General features: G+C 39.2%; 1 protein-coding gene across 1 annotated transcript in view; it reads left to right on the plus strand.

The window, feature by feature from the left end:
- Positions 1 to 3,318: 3,318 nt before the first annotated feature.
- Positions 3,319 to 15,137, plus strand: part of LOC127385120 (cytosolic phospholipase A2 beta-like) — a 34,484-nt gene continuing 22,665 nt past the window's right edge. Inside the window, exons 1-7 of the mRNA XM_051620518.1 lie at positions 3,319 to 3,419; positions 8,958 to 9,030; positions 10,093 to 10,269; positions 10,897 to 11,033; positions 11,781 to 11,912; positions 13,110 to 13,168; positions 14,901 to 14,943. Of these exons, the coding sequence (XP_051476478.1) occupies positions 3,399 to 3,419; positions 8,958 to 9,030; positions 10,093 to 10,269; positions 10,897 to 11,033; positions 11,781 to 11,912; positions 13,110 to 13,168; positions 14,901 to 14,943 (642 nt within the window). The 5' untranslated portion in view covers positions 3,319 to 3,398. The remainder of the gene's footprint in view (positions 3,420 to 8,957; positions 9,031 to 10,092; positions 10,270 to 10,896; positions 11,034 to 11,780; positions 11,913 to 13,109; positions 13,169 to 14,900; positions 14,944 to 15,137) is intronic.

Below are 15,137 nucleotides of genomic sequence, written 5' to 3' on the forward strand. Positions count from 1 at the left end.
ATAACTGTCATCTCCTATTGTCACTGTGTGGCACAAAAGAAGAGTGCACAGTTTTCCGCCTCCATCTCCTCAATGATGTGACTGCATCTTAGCCCTGGGAAGTTCCATCACTTATCTCCACTTAACAGCATTCATGAGATGAATAAACAAATGTTCTCAAACAAAATCATAGAATATAGGAGATGGTTTCAGTAGTTGCCATCCTTGCTTGTGAAGGTGTTAGGATCAAGCATGGAAGGACTATGAAGACAGTGCTTCACTGAGGGCCTTTTATTATACACAAAGCTGAGACAAGTTTGTATGAAGTTTTGCTGTGTTGTTGCCATTGCTGGGATAAATAATTAACTCCACTAAATGAGTCCTCAGTACCTTTTGTAAGGTCTGTCCCAGTTAGCTTTTAAGTTTATGCCAGCAGTAGAATGATCCAAATCACAGCCATTTAGAGTTGCTAACACTTTGCTACTGGGTTTCTGACAGCTCAGCTGTGACTCTGAGTAGGTTCTTGCAGGGGGCTGTAAGTGAGTAGCCCATGGGATGGGTTGCATGAAGCTGAACACTGTATTAATAAACTTTTATTTCTTACATACTAGGAACACCATGGGCTTGCATTCCTTCCATTCTGATTCTGATTCACATGCCCTCGTGTGCATTATCTGAGTGCCAACAAGTAGCATAAGAAGCAATTTAACCTCAGTATAGTTTTATATGCCTATTAGTATCTTCCCCCCTCATAACTTAGTTCTAAGTACTTTCTTAATATTAATTCAGAAAAGAAATAAGATTTGGTATTTGGTTATATGGATGAAATGAGAGCAGCTTAATTAACCTGTGAAATCTTTCTAGAATCCTTCTTTCTTTGTCCCTGATCAGACTTTTACAAACTGAAACCACAGATACAGTGTTATATTTTCTGAATCTAACAACTCCACTAGTATAAGCCTGGCATGACTATGTCCTCCCTGTAACAAGGGGAGGGAAGGACTTTCTACACTCCCTTAAAGGTATTACCTGCTCTTTGGCTAGTTCACTAATGCATTGTGCTATGCCCTCTTGGCTTTAGATTTATGCTTTTAGTTTTGTTCTTCCTTCTTTATACATTTGACTTTCTTTGTCTTATTTTCCCCATGCAGTATGTTTTTTGTGTCTGTAGTAAGGCCGGACATCATGTAGCTCATCTCTCCCATGTCCTGGAGAAAATGGGTGTGATACTTGTCTATGTGCTTGTTGACAAGCAACACAAAATGATTTATGCATTTTGGCCATGCTGATTTACTGGAAACATTAACTTCTTGGAGGGGCTATTGGAAAAATTATTTCCAAAGCTCTCCAAAATAACTTTTGCACCTTGATTTGAAGACATTGTGGGAGTTTTTGTTTTCTTATTTCCTGTTCCATTAAGACCTGGGTCTTCCAGCTGCAGCTGTTCTGTTTTAACGTATTGCTCCTTTCCTAGGCAGACATAGCCCTCTTTGAGTGGAATTAATTTTTCTCTGACTGATTTTCCATTTGCCTTTTCCTTAGGAGGTAAATTTGTCAGCCTACTGTTTTTGTTTTTCAGTTCACTACAGCAGCAGAACCTGTGATCAAAGCTGCAGCAATGGTATAAAGGAGGAATCCCAAAACTTCACTCTGAATAAGAGGTTTTTTCCATTTTTCTCTGCTTTTTCTCTAATCTCTGGAAATGGGATGCTACGGTCTCCTCTGTCCAAGGAAGCATGGGGAAGAATGTTTGCACTGCAGTCTTGACTGCTGCTGTAACAATGCTCAAGTGAGGCTGTCAAAACAGTGTTACTGCAGGAGTGCAAGACTTGCATGATTAGTTGCTCGGAATCCCTAATTGGCTTCTGATAAGTTTGGCTTGCTTTTCTGGGAGTTGTTTAGCTGCCCTATGATTTGCTGCACATACACAGCAGACCTTTGTTTGAGATACCTTTCTTTTTAGTATTCAAAGATGGCAACCTAAGCACTCGAGGTCTCACTCTTTGCTTGGGTAAGCTTGCATCCAGTCCTCACCTCTAGCACAGTGACTACAGTGCCAGCCACTGCCCAGGCTTTGTGAAACGTCCATTTGAGCTGTTGGTTGTCACTTGCATAAGCTCAGGAGCATCTGACTAGAACTGATCTTCACTTGGTGACAGTATAAAGTGCTGTAAAAAGTGGTTTAAATGTGATCCACAGGGTGCGTCTGAGTTACAGGAAAAGCCTAAAGCCAAAGATTTCTGGTAAACCTGTTTTCCTAAACAATTATTGGGGTTAAACTTAACTGTTTTTCCTTCTCTTGCCAAAAGCCAAACTCGTAACTGCTATTTGATGAAAATTAACTCTTGACACTCTTTCCACCAGTGTAAGGTGCCGACTGGTTGTTTGTTGAGGCTTGGTCCTATCTGACATTACTGTCCTCCACTGAGGACATACTTTACTGCAAACTTATGCTGGCCTTCAGGCCTTCTGCAAGTCTGGGTCTGCACAGCATCCGATAGGAAGTTGGAAGTGTGAATTAAGGTACATCCAGATTTCCTGGAGCAATGTCCTGACAGGCACTCGATTGTCTGACAGCAGTCCACAGTAGGTATGGGAGAGGTGGAGGAAGCCATGCCTGTGCCATCTCTGGAGGATACCTTGGGACTCACCACTGGCACCAGCAAGCTGATGGGGAAATAGGATGGGAAGCTGGGAGATGTCAGGTTGTCACGTTCTTCTTAGAAGAACTATGTAGACAAGAAATGGCCAGAAAGTATGCAGATTTCCCTATTCCTACCAATATTTATCTCGATTTCACCAACATCTCAGTACTGGCCAGGTAATCATCCAATAGGTGCTTCAAAGTAAGGAGACCTGATTTAATAGTTGGCAGAAGGATTCCCAATAATACATTAAAACAAGTCCCTGTTGTAGCAAGGGTTTAAAAGAACATTCAGAAGTGGGTTGGTCTCACACCATAAAAATGAGATTTGTCTGTCCCCTGGCTTTGATTTTTTTTTTTTTTTTTCTGGAGTACTTTGTGGAAGAACATAAAAGCTACAAAAAATTTAGCTACTGACTTAGAGAGGTATAAGAGATGGTGAGTGAAGGAAGACTTTGTGTCCATGGCAGAATCTACCCAAAAACCTGTCAGGACAATATCAGGACAATAAGAAATTGTGAGAGGTGACAAAAAGACAGGCCAAATGTGGTAACTGCAGCTTTCCTCTCACCTCTGACATTGCAGATCTTTCCCTCTCAGACGTAGGCAGACTCTTACCCACACAGAAGAGGCAGAGGGTGGAGCTCAGTGCCTGTATAAATTATATGTGTCCTTCAGGTTATTTCACAGGAACAACAAGCTGTGAGCGTGTTTGTCAGCTGACGGATCTGTTACCCAAATTGGGTTTTCTGCTGCTGTTGCCATCTTGCTTGTCATGGGGAGCCCACCAGCCAAGGTAAGAGAATTGCAGCTCCTCACTTTGCCGTGTCCCAGCTCTTGGGACTTCCCTGCCCCAGTTCTCGCGAGCAAACTCCCTCCTCGTTGCATCCGCTGAGCTGCAGAGACAAACTGCTGCTGGTACAATGTGGCAGGGTCATCTTAAACTTTGCAAATTAACCATTTCCCCCTTTTACCTTCCAGTAACTAAAATTAAAGTGAGCTTCAGCAAAGACATGGCAGAAACGTATCCCTTTTCTTTCACTGTGAGATGTGCATGCTGGAGTAAACACTGGGAAGGAAGAGTGTACTGGCCTTGATGCATTTACCTCAACGTAAAATGAAAGTGCTTTAAACCCATTGCCTGCTTTCCTCAGGATAGCAATTTTGTTGTTTGCCCCAGCTGAGAGAACCCAGCAGCTTTTTCTATCAACAAAGCATATTTTATGTTTCTTTTGCTGCAGGGGAGAATTCTAGTGAGCTATTTGGGTGGTTTAGATATCTTTAGTGTGATGTTTACGGTGTCTCCAGTTCTAGCGGAAGTATTTCGTGTCTGGACTCGAGTCTTCTAATAGCAAGTTCCATTCAGAGATTTTAACTGGTTTGTTTTTAGTATGAAGCAACAGAATTACTAGCTGAAAGTGATTTTCGCATATATATCTTTAAAAAGTAATGAGCATGGTGTCCGAAATGTAATTTGTGCATTATTTACAAAGTAACCATTCTGTATGTATCGAATTTTGCAGTAAATTAAAGAAATACAAATGCTAATAGATTTTAACTACAGTGAGAAGCAACGTTGCATGCTATGGCTTATAAAGAATCATTAATCGTTAAGAATAAAGAATACTTAGTATACTTGTGCCACAGTAATATTTGCAGGTGATTCAGGGAAATAGTTTCAGGAAAATATCTTTAACAGATAGCTCAAATGATAGAATAAAAATAGTCAAGTGTTGGATGCTCAGGACAAAGAACATAAATTGTAAATGCAATGCACTTTCTGAGTAAAATTTACATCTAATCTGTCTACCTGTCAGACTGAGAACTATCTGTCTTAAATAGTATCTATCCATTTTAAATGCCAGTGTTGCATCTAATAAGATAATTCTGGATCTTGTAGATGAGCAGGTAGCTTAGGTATTATTTTATCTAGAAAGCCTAAATTATACCAAAATATCTTATGTTTCATCCTAATGCTGCAACTGCTATTCCATGAGTGTGCACATATTCCTGGTTATCAGGCAACACAGGCAAAAGGTTAGAGAACAAGCACAGCTTCAAGTCTGAAAGCTTCTATTCCCAAGCAAGCAGATTCATTCAATACTGCAGGTAGCTCTGCCATTCTGTCAGGCACTTTTCAGTATGTGTAAATCAGTAAATAGATATGAAGATCAGAACAGAGTGATTTTGTGCTGGTTTTGTCTTTTTTTCCTTTTATATTAAAAAAAAGTTTAGAAAAGTCTGGGTGCTTTGAACTATCTCAGAAGACCTGCTAGAAGTCTTCCAGTTAATTTTTTGCTGTTTAAAAAAGCTGCCAATGTGGCACAGAAGCGATGGACAACAGTATTTTCCTACTTGCTGGGAATGCTTTTAATATTTGTAACAGTGCCTTTTCTTCTGCTTGGCCAAGAATAATTACTCTTTAGCAGTTTTATTTTGTGAACTATGGAATAATTCTTATGTGGTAAAATACTCAGAAATTCTGTCTATACAAAGCTCTGAGGGACCCACTCATACATGTGAAGAGGTGAGTGGTAGAATATGAGCACAGTATACATCCCAAATCTACAATGACTCTTGAAACAATTCATCAGTGATAACAAGAAATTATAGTAAAAGTTTGTGAACAGTCAGTCACTTTTCCCACCAGAATTTTGTATTCCTCCAATTTTAATGAAAATGAAGCTAGTTGGAAGGGCAAATTGCTAGCAGTATTCTCACTGATGGAGGGGCTTATAAACTCGGCCCATATTAGATATTAAATAGTCTGTATGGAAGAGAATGCTTTGGAACCAGGCGATAATGAAGCTTTTTTATAGTTTCTAAGTTTGTAGCTTTAACCTTAATTTGATGCATTTCCAAGTTGTGGTTGAATCATGTCCTCAGTATTTAAGATAAAATACATGGTAAGAATATGCCAAATGATTAAGTTTGGTGTGAAATCTTGTACACAAGATATTGTACTGCTTTTATTACACCACTGTTGGAAGAAAAAGTAATCTGTGAAAGAAAGCATGTCTGAAAGATAATGATAAAGCTGAGTGATAAATCCTACAACTATTTACAGGATCAAGAGAAACAGAGCAAACTCCTCATATAAAGCTTCATATAACTTGGGTGTTATCTCATGGTGATAACTGCTCAGACAACTGCTTAGGTTTGGTGCAGGGAGAACAAAATGCTGAGATTCCAAAAACTACTCCCTAGAAGAATAACTTTGTAGTGAACGTAGCCATGAGATCTTGTTCTAGGAGCAGCATGGAGGGGCAAAATCAAATATATGAGCTGTTGCTAGGTTTTTTTCTTTCATTGCTGTCCAAAGACCATTTTGGTAGTCTCCTCATTGTTAATGAGCTCTGAGAAGATTTCATACTTTCAAAGTTGTCTTTTGAAGTGCCTGACTGTCTGCAAATGGGAGAATTTTGTGTCCTCCTGAAGCTGACTGTCATACAGCTATTTTCTGGAACCCAGACAGCAGGCCAATAAATGCATATCATTACAATCAATGAGATGTCAGATTGAGTTTTCAGTTTGTTAAAGTTTAACACAGCTGTGGTAATTCTGCTGTGCTAGTTTTATCTCCTCTTTATTGACTTCTCTGTATTTTAAACCTGAAATGGCTCCTGCAAAACTTGCTTTGACAGTACAGAAATGTAGTTTATTGCTAAATTATATCAAGTGAAAAGAAGTTTATTTTGGGGGGGGTTTAGGGTTTGAGTTTTGTTGTTTTCTTTTGCCTTTTTTACCCTGCTCTTTGGGACTCTGGACATGGTACTGGTCTGGAGAGTTATGACCTAGGGTGAAAACATACACAGGTGGCTGAATTCTGCACTCTGTCAATGGCCTCCACTTGGCACTATTCATTTTCCATCAAAAATAGAATTATGTGCTTCTGAAAAAACTACCTTTGACTCTGGGTATTTACAGAGGGGTTTTGTCACTTCCTGTGTGCTTATGCAGGAAAATGTGGTTCTTCCAAGGAAGTGAACTCAAAAGGGCAAGACGAGTACAGCTGCAAGACTCTCACGAGCTGTCTGGATACAGTGTCTATGCTTATCAGTTTGCATTAATTGTGAAATTAGATGTTGATTTTAATGTTATGAAAATAGTAAATGGTATCTCTAACCATAATTATTTTTTGTAGAAGAAAGGTATGTGTAATCATTTGGCATATTCTTACCATGTATTTTATCTTAAATACTGAGGGCATGATTCAACCACAACTTGGAAATGCATCAAATTAAGGTTAAAGCTACAAACTTAGAAACTATAAAAAAGCTTCATTATCAGCCTGGTTCCAAAGCATTCTCTTCCACACAGCACCTTTGGGCAAGGGTGTTATTTTAGACCACCCAAATCAGGCCCTAATAGTCTGCTCTGGTTTGTAGAAGAAAATTACCTCTGCCTTTTTCTGATGAAAAAATGAATTCACCCAGTTCTGAAAGGGTATCACAGGGTTGACAGATGTTGATGTGTTTAAGGAAAGTGTTCGCTGTTGAAAGGGGAAGGGAGGAGGAGTGAGGCTCTCTGGCTCTAGTGGGAAAGAATGAAAACATGTCTGACCAAAGCTGAGTACTCTCATGGTGAACTGCACATGCACCATTTTTATAAACAGTAAGGAATTTTTCATCACAACAGGTTCAAAGAAAATTGTTTCCCAGCATCCATTTCTCCAGAGAAGGCAGACTCTGGAGAATTATTTGGGCTTCTATTGAGCAAGGGGGAAGTTGATTACGAAGTAACACAGAATGAACACATTAATTAAAAACTGTCAGCCCTGTAATTGGCTACATAATCCAATATTTCATGCTAATGAAACCCACGAGGAATGCTGACTGAGTGTTCCACTTGGTACTTCTATGTTAAATAACTATTTGCACCGGAAAATTAAGGTCAAATTCTTTCAGCGGGCAACTGGAATAATATGGAAACATCCCAACAGTAACTTGTAGTGTCCATAATGCATTAAGCTCAGAAAGTTTTAAATATGTCAGTTTCAAATTGGAGGAAAACATAATAGAAACTACTCTTGTCACACAAGAACAAATGTGTCTTGCATTTTAATACAAAAAGCATTTCAATCAATCATTAAGAGGCCAAGAGACAGGATTATCTGTCATTTTGTAGGTTTAACCTTTCTCTGCTCAGGGTGACTCTTGAATATTAATCTGAATTTAAAAAGGCCGTAACTTTAAAAGTAACAATAAAATTTTATATTTAGCCTTTATTTTAATGTGCTAATTCACAGTTCAAATGACATCCATTTGATGTAACATAATTTATCTCTAAATGAAACTGAATGAAACTGGATGAAGGCTATTCTCATCTGTAATAAATGTGTCCAATAGTTTCCACCCCATTTTAGAAGAAATTCAGAATAATCATAGTGAGTGACTCTGTAGAGAAGTTCCTTCTTCCCCAGGTCTCTATATCTCCAAAGTGTCTGGAGATATTTCAGTGTCAGGAGAATTAATCACCAGGGCTAACTTTCAAAAAAGAAACTTGTTATTTTGTTATGGTGGAATGGGATACTCTCATTTTGACAAATAGGTAAGATGTTTCAGTCATTGTGTAATTTAAGCTGCCATTCAAACTAATGAAACTCCAACATGGTGTGGCCCTGTTGTCATTTATTAGTGGTAGCAGGACTGTATTTTATTGCTAATTATTACTGCTGATAAGTCATGCTAATATGCAAAACATCAGATAAAACACTACTGAAAATTGACGAGAAATTTAAAGGTTCCATTTTTGTTTTTTTTTAAAGTAGGAAATATTTTCCCACTTTTAGTATCAAGATTGTCACGTTTGTATATGTGTGTTCATTAAGGTTTATCAGAACATCTTTTGAATATAGTAAATATTTTCTGACCAGATTACAATTAGGAACAAAGGCTTTGAAATAAGTGTTACAATCATAGCTTGCTTGTGATAGAAGTAGATCTCAAGTGATTCCATTCCCATTAGCCTTCCAGAGGCCCAGTTTTCACCTACCTGTGGCACAGGACCCTCGGCAGATTGAGGGTACAACCGTTTACCATGGCCATGCATGCGTCTGGTTGTATGAAAATAGGCACCTATAAGATGACTACAAAAGCTTTCCATACCATTCTCTGAGTCCAGGTTTTCTTCTTCTGTCTTCACTTACTCAAGCTACTTAGCAAATAGCCCCATGAGCAATCATGCTCTCCTCTTAGTGTGGTGTGCTTCCACTGGAGGATGGTCCCCTCACCTCAGTCGAGCAAAAGGACAGACTGTCCCCTGTACTGTTCAAAATACACATTGTTTTTGTATTCTGAGCTGATAAACCTAATCATATTTATTTTCTCTGCAGATGAAGTTTTGTCCCATCCACATGCTTTCTGTAAGAATCCTACAAGCTAAGAACATCAAGTCCAGAGACCTATGTGAGTTGTGGTTTGATTGTGATTTTAGTCACCTCCAGAATTTACAAAGTGAGCAATGTTCCTAAGTTCTGCAGGTGCACAAGCAATGTACATAAATCACAGCAATAGAAGTACTAATGCCAGGACTATCATTAGACAAATGTCTGAGATAATCATTAGATTGGAGGACATATCTAGTGGTATATCAGGAAGCTGGTAAAAACCAAGACTCTCAGATTAATTTCCTGGGCCAACAAGGGAGGGTGGACCTTGTGAGGACACTGCAATCTTGAATCTGCTTGGATTTATTTGGTTTTGATGTTGATACGTGATATAAATAATATAATGGACTGGAATTTTGCCACACAGGCCACGTATTTAGGCACCTAAATGTATCAATTACGCACAATGATCAAAGGTAAATTAGGGAATATCAAGCCTTCTAAAATACAGCAACATTTGTGGTATGTCCTATTCTCAGATGAGCAGTCATGTTAAATTTTATTGATAGTTTCTGGTTAAGGAGAAGCTCTGCAGACCCAGGCCTAAGCACATGCTGAATATGCGGGCAAACCAGACTTTTCTGTGTACTTTTGTATTTGACTTTCTTTAACCCATTATTTCATCCTCACAGCTTCCTATGGCTCCTTTTCAAGGTGCACTAGGGACCGACCATTCAGCTGCCATTTTTGCAGAGGTCTCCTGTGGGTTCCTCAGTCATGACAGAGACATTGAGCTGCCTTTTCTCACACTCTTGAAACCTCTGGCCCTTGTATTCCTCTAGTGAAAAATGACATGTTCAGCCAAAAAAAGTGTCACTTTGCAGTGAGTTACTTGAGTTACAGCTGAGACCATTCGTGTCTCACCATGCAGGGCTGAGCACAACCTTGGCCAAGCCTGGACGTGAGGGAGCCAGAGGGAGTGAATCCTCTGCTGGCTGAGTAGCTGCCTGCCGAAGGGCCTCCTGTTCTCCTGTTGCAAATGCCACATAGCAACGTCCAGAAGTGGACACTAGAAAGGTGGTAGTGTGATGAAGCCTGATTTTCTGAGTTTCAATGATATCTTCTATCTACTCTATTGAAGGGACAGTTCCACTTTCCTGCCAAAACCTTGCGGGGCAATGTTACTCACTGCTTGATACCAGTCTGAAGTATTTAGGCATCTCGGGCTGCAGTAGAAATCTTCAGTCAAGTCCAGACTCCAGCTCTGAAAGACATCACCTCGGAGATTTCTTTTCACACCGTTGTCAAGCTTCTCAAAGTAAATGTGCTTTCCCACCCTGGCTCTTCCCAAAGGACGGCTGCTCGAGGCACTGACTGCACTAACCATATGGAGTAGCTGTAGGCTGGAAGTGAGATGAAGATTCTTCGACTTCTGCATGCCCTTGTGTTCTTGGGCCCACACCAGCCTCTAGCTGCAACTACTTCTTCTGTAGCACCTAACCCTCCTAGAGAGCCGTCATGTCCCCTCGCATGTTTGTGTTCCTAGGCTGAGCAAGCCAGTCCTGGGATCTTCTCTTTAATATGTGTTCTCCTTTCCTGTAATCATCCTAACAGCCCTTTTTGGAAGTAGTTTTAGTTTCAGTTAAACTTTTTTAACATAGGTGACTGCAATAGTAAGGAATATGCCCAGTGAATGGTCAGTGGGGTCTTTGATACCTTTCTCTTCACATGGGAAATGTGGCTCTTAGTGTACTTAGTATGTGCATGTGTACATTTCCAATTTGTAGTTAACCAGGAATTAAGTGGCTTTCTTTGGTTGCTTCCAACCAATGTTGTCTTATTTAACAAAAAAGGAGTAGCATTTATTACTCCCTATAATCATGGCCGTTCCCTACTTTCCATCTGTAACACTGACATTGAATTTAAATTTTTTTCTCTGCTCCAGTGAGTGCATCAGACTGCTATGTGCGCTTGTGGCTGCCATCTGCTTCAAATGGGAAGCTTCAGACCAAAACCATCAAGAATTCTGACAACCCTGTCTGGAACGAAACCTTCTACTTTAGGATCCAGAGTGAAGTTGAGGTAGTAAAACAATAAAAATTTCACCATATTGAATAGCTGGGAATCCTCAGTTGACACCCCGTTGACCAACTGTGCTAAATAACTTTAAAAAATACACGTGGAACAGAATTTGCAACTGCCAGGTTAGCCCAAAACAGCAGACGTATGGGGTAGTGTTCCCCTCAGCTAGTTATAGGCACTGATGATAAGAATGCCTGCATCTGAGCTAGTCCAAACTCCCTTTGTTTTCACCTGAGAGAAATAAGTACTGCTGTAGCATCCTTCATCTGGGCTATTTTGGATGGTTAATTTAGAAAGAGCTTTCTCTCTACTGGTTGCAAGGGAAGGGTGGACAAGTTGTTGTGGAGTCAACAGCAAATTTAATCCTACCCTAAGCTGTGTAGTTATGAGAACTTTGGGAATGGAGAAAGAATCACAGAAAAAAATAAATAAATAAAAGAATCACAGAAAGTGAGTGTGTTCTTTGGGTGGGTTATCAGTGAGGTGCAGAGCAGTGACATCTTTTCTGTCTCAGGACAGGGAGAGCTCTCTGTTATGGATAGTCTTCTTCTATTCCGTGGTAAATTTTCCAAGGTTGACTTTAATGACTGTTCCACATTAACAAACTCCTGAAGGAGAGCTCAGGCTTCTTTATTCTTACAGCTGTGCTTATCAATCAGCTGCAAAAGTGTATAACCATTTTTTTTTGTTTGTTTCTGTGTAATAGCAGCTCAATAAGAGTTCTTATTTATTTTATCCTACTACCAGAACGTTTTAGAATTGGCAGTATGTGATGAAGATCCACTCACCAAAGATGACTTGCAGTTCACAGTTCTTTTTAATGTTGCCAGAATCAGACCTGGAGAGACACTCCGTGAGACTTTTGCTTTGAAATCAGAGGTAAGGACTGAAAATATGCAGAGAGATCAGTGAGGCCTCATTTTCCACGTTGGCTTCCGTGTTAGGTGAGGTTTGGGTCTGCATAAACAGATATCCATATACATTGGTATAATTATCAGTATTTCATAAAAATTGATTTAATTGTGCTGGATTTTTGTGACTTCGTTAATCTCTGTTCACAGATTCCAAAAATGAAGCTGCCTCTCTCTCATGCCCACTGTCTCTGTGGGGGCAAACTGTGTTAATAGCTAGCATCTGTAAATAGTAATTTTTATCTTTTATAATCCAAACAAATAAATTCCTTAGCTTTGGCTTTATTCCACTTTTGCCATGCTTAGAGGGCATGTCCTTTTAAAGGGCAGCTTTTATTAAAAACATGAAGACAGTCCACTAACCACTTGAATGAAATTATTCTTTCAGATTTCTTTTGATGTCCATGCTGGGTTTCCTTCTAGGTGATTCAGGTTTCTCTAGCCCATAGTAGGAGGACGCCTGTTCTGCTAACATCTTTGGTATTCTGTTAAGAAGGCCATGACAGAGAGTTGTCAAGGGAACAAAGCTGGGGTAGGTTGTGACAACTCCTGGGCTTGCCTGAGCTGTGGCTGAGGTATTGCTGCACGCTCACTGCAGGAAGGAGGCAGTCCTCCTAAAGAACAGCTACCTCCCAGATGCTGAGAACTGTTAATATGGGTCTTTGTAATGACTCTGCAAGCTGGTGCCATGCACTTAGCCTCTGGGTGAGTCACTGGGAAAGACAATGATTCAATAACCATCTCAGCCCAGACTACTCTTGCTGGACTAATCTCTGCTGGATTGAGTGTGAATATGATTTAACTGGTTTGTATATGGAGATGACACTGGCATTGGTCACATTTCTTGCTGGGTTTCAGTGCCTTTCCCTCCATGCACACCATTTTGCAGAAAGCCATTGCATTTCTGCTTAAGCAAGCTTTCCCTCTCTGACTGTATATTTGGAAATATGTATAATTCTACATATCCCACAATGGGAGAATATTAATCTTCCCATGGCTGTGGTTTTCCATTGCAATCTCAGTTTTGGAAAGTGGTAGCATGCGGCTTTTGTGGTAACATTAGCAGAAGAGATGTCAGCCATGGAAGTGCTTTTTAAATGGGTCTGTACTGCAAAATTCTTGCAGCCTCCAGTAATCTGTATGTATTTTACCCTTTTCTTTTTAGAAAGAGACGTGCACTAGGAAATGGGAAAGCTTGGAAGTGGAATTCTGGTTGGAAAGAATGTGAGTAAAATTCCAAAGCTGAAATGTATAGATCTTCCAGGGAGCAATAACATCTTAGAGAAAGAGGAACTTCTTCCAGCCCTTCCTCCCAGCAGTGAGCTGAAATTACTGTTTCAAACTTTTTTGTCTTAACTTTGGCAGCTAATTCTGCATTTTACTGTAATTCTTACAAATCCTACCTTATGCTGAACGTGTATATCCTGATTGTGGAAATGTAAATAGGCATGATGTGATGACTTGTACACAAGATATGTGTTTAACTTAACAGAGATGCTCTTCAAGTTGTTAATATTAATCGAACAATGCCTAGAACACGATGGTGTTTCTAAAATACAAGAAAACTTGTTTTGTATTATTATCACAATATATACATAGAGTTATTTAGACAGTATTAGAAAAGTCACCCATTAAGCAATAGCAATCAACAAATAAAAAAATTAAGACCATCCCCCTCAAAGTTGTTGTCTGGAGGAGAACAAATCCCGTGAGAGAAACTTTATCTCTCTTTTAAATGCTATCACAAGTTTGCTTGGACAAAAAACCTGAACTACACATTCTAGCATATTTCAGCTTAATGTTACAAAAAAAAAATAATAATAAAAAAATATATAGTCCAGTCAAAACTGACTAACTGTGTGAATAGAGGAAGGGACTGTAAATAAGCCTTCTTATTCTTAAGAATGGAAAAGCTGCAGAAGAAAATCACTGGTGTTCTTGGTTATTCCTCCCACAGTGAAAATCTATTTAATTTATCAATGAGAGATACCTTAAGAGATGATGTAAGCATCTCCTGAGAATGTGAAAGCAATCACAGCCAAATATATAATAAGGACAGAATGAGGTGCAGTGTTTGGAAGCTGAACTGAATAGATTCAGGTTAGAAATAAGAGGAACATCTTTCACCGTTCAAGATATAAGGCATGTGACAGGTTTTCCATACTTGGAAGTCAAACCTAGTTATTTACATTTAAATACATTCTACAGCTGAAATAGAAGTTTGAAGGCTGAAAGTGGTGCTTGGTAAAGCACCCTGGGCTCTGCAGAAAGTCAAAGGTTACATACTACACAACTGCAATGGTCCTTTCAGATGTATGAAGCACTTCTGAATGTGGGTAGCATAGTCACGTGGGAGTATTGACCTTAATGAGAGATGCTTTTAGTAGACTCTATAGGTTACTCACAGTAATAAATAACTACATCTATTCAGTGACAGACCTAGGTCTTACAAAGTGAAATGTCTGGGACAGAGACTTTCTGTTACTTACCTCTGTGTTTTCTAGTCATACATATAGCACAGTGTGAGCTAATTCTTGTTTGCTATTCATTTGTGATCAGTTGTAAATTATAATCTGGAACAGTCAGAAATTAATACCCTAATAAATGTTTGCAGTATGTGTTAATAGTAGTCTTTGCTTTCCACAAGTCATGTGCTCATTTGCTAAATAGCAGGACTTGATTCCACATAGACCAGTACCTTTGTTCAGCTGTATCTTAGCACATAGTTTGAAGCATTGGTATTTTTATGGGCTCTCCTGCCTTTCATCTAGTTTGGCTACTACATTTTGGTTCATGTGCTTAGCAGGTGATAATGTATTATGTCTTTTAGAAAACAAATTGTGATACTAACACAACTATATTTGATTTTAAGTAGGAAAGGTCATACAACTAGTATTTGTTAAAAATACCAGATACTTACACAGCTTTTGTTTGTCCTTTGATTCTATCTTTTCAGTCCTGGATCTCCAGAGCGCCTCATTACCAATGATGTCTTAGTGGTAAGGTTCACATATGAATTTAGCTTGGAGTGACTTTTTCTTCATTTTGATTCTCTCCTCTTCCTCTCAGCCATCTGAAATTTTATACAGAACAGAAGCTACCATGATTGGTAAGAGCATGGTGTGCATTATAAAGGGATTCCCATTTATTGTGGCTTAACTGTTGCCCTCTCAATACAAAAAAAGCTGTGTTT

The sequence above is a fragment of the Apus apus genome, chromosome 5, assembly GCF_020740795.1.
Source record: "Apus apus isolate bApuApu2 chromosome 5, bApuApu2.pri.cur, whole genome shotgun sequence".
Classification (NCBI taxonomy): domain Eukaryota; kingdom Metazoa; phylum Chordata; class Aves; order Apodiformes; family Apodidae; genus Apus; species Apus apus.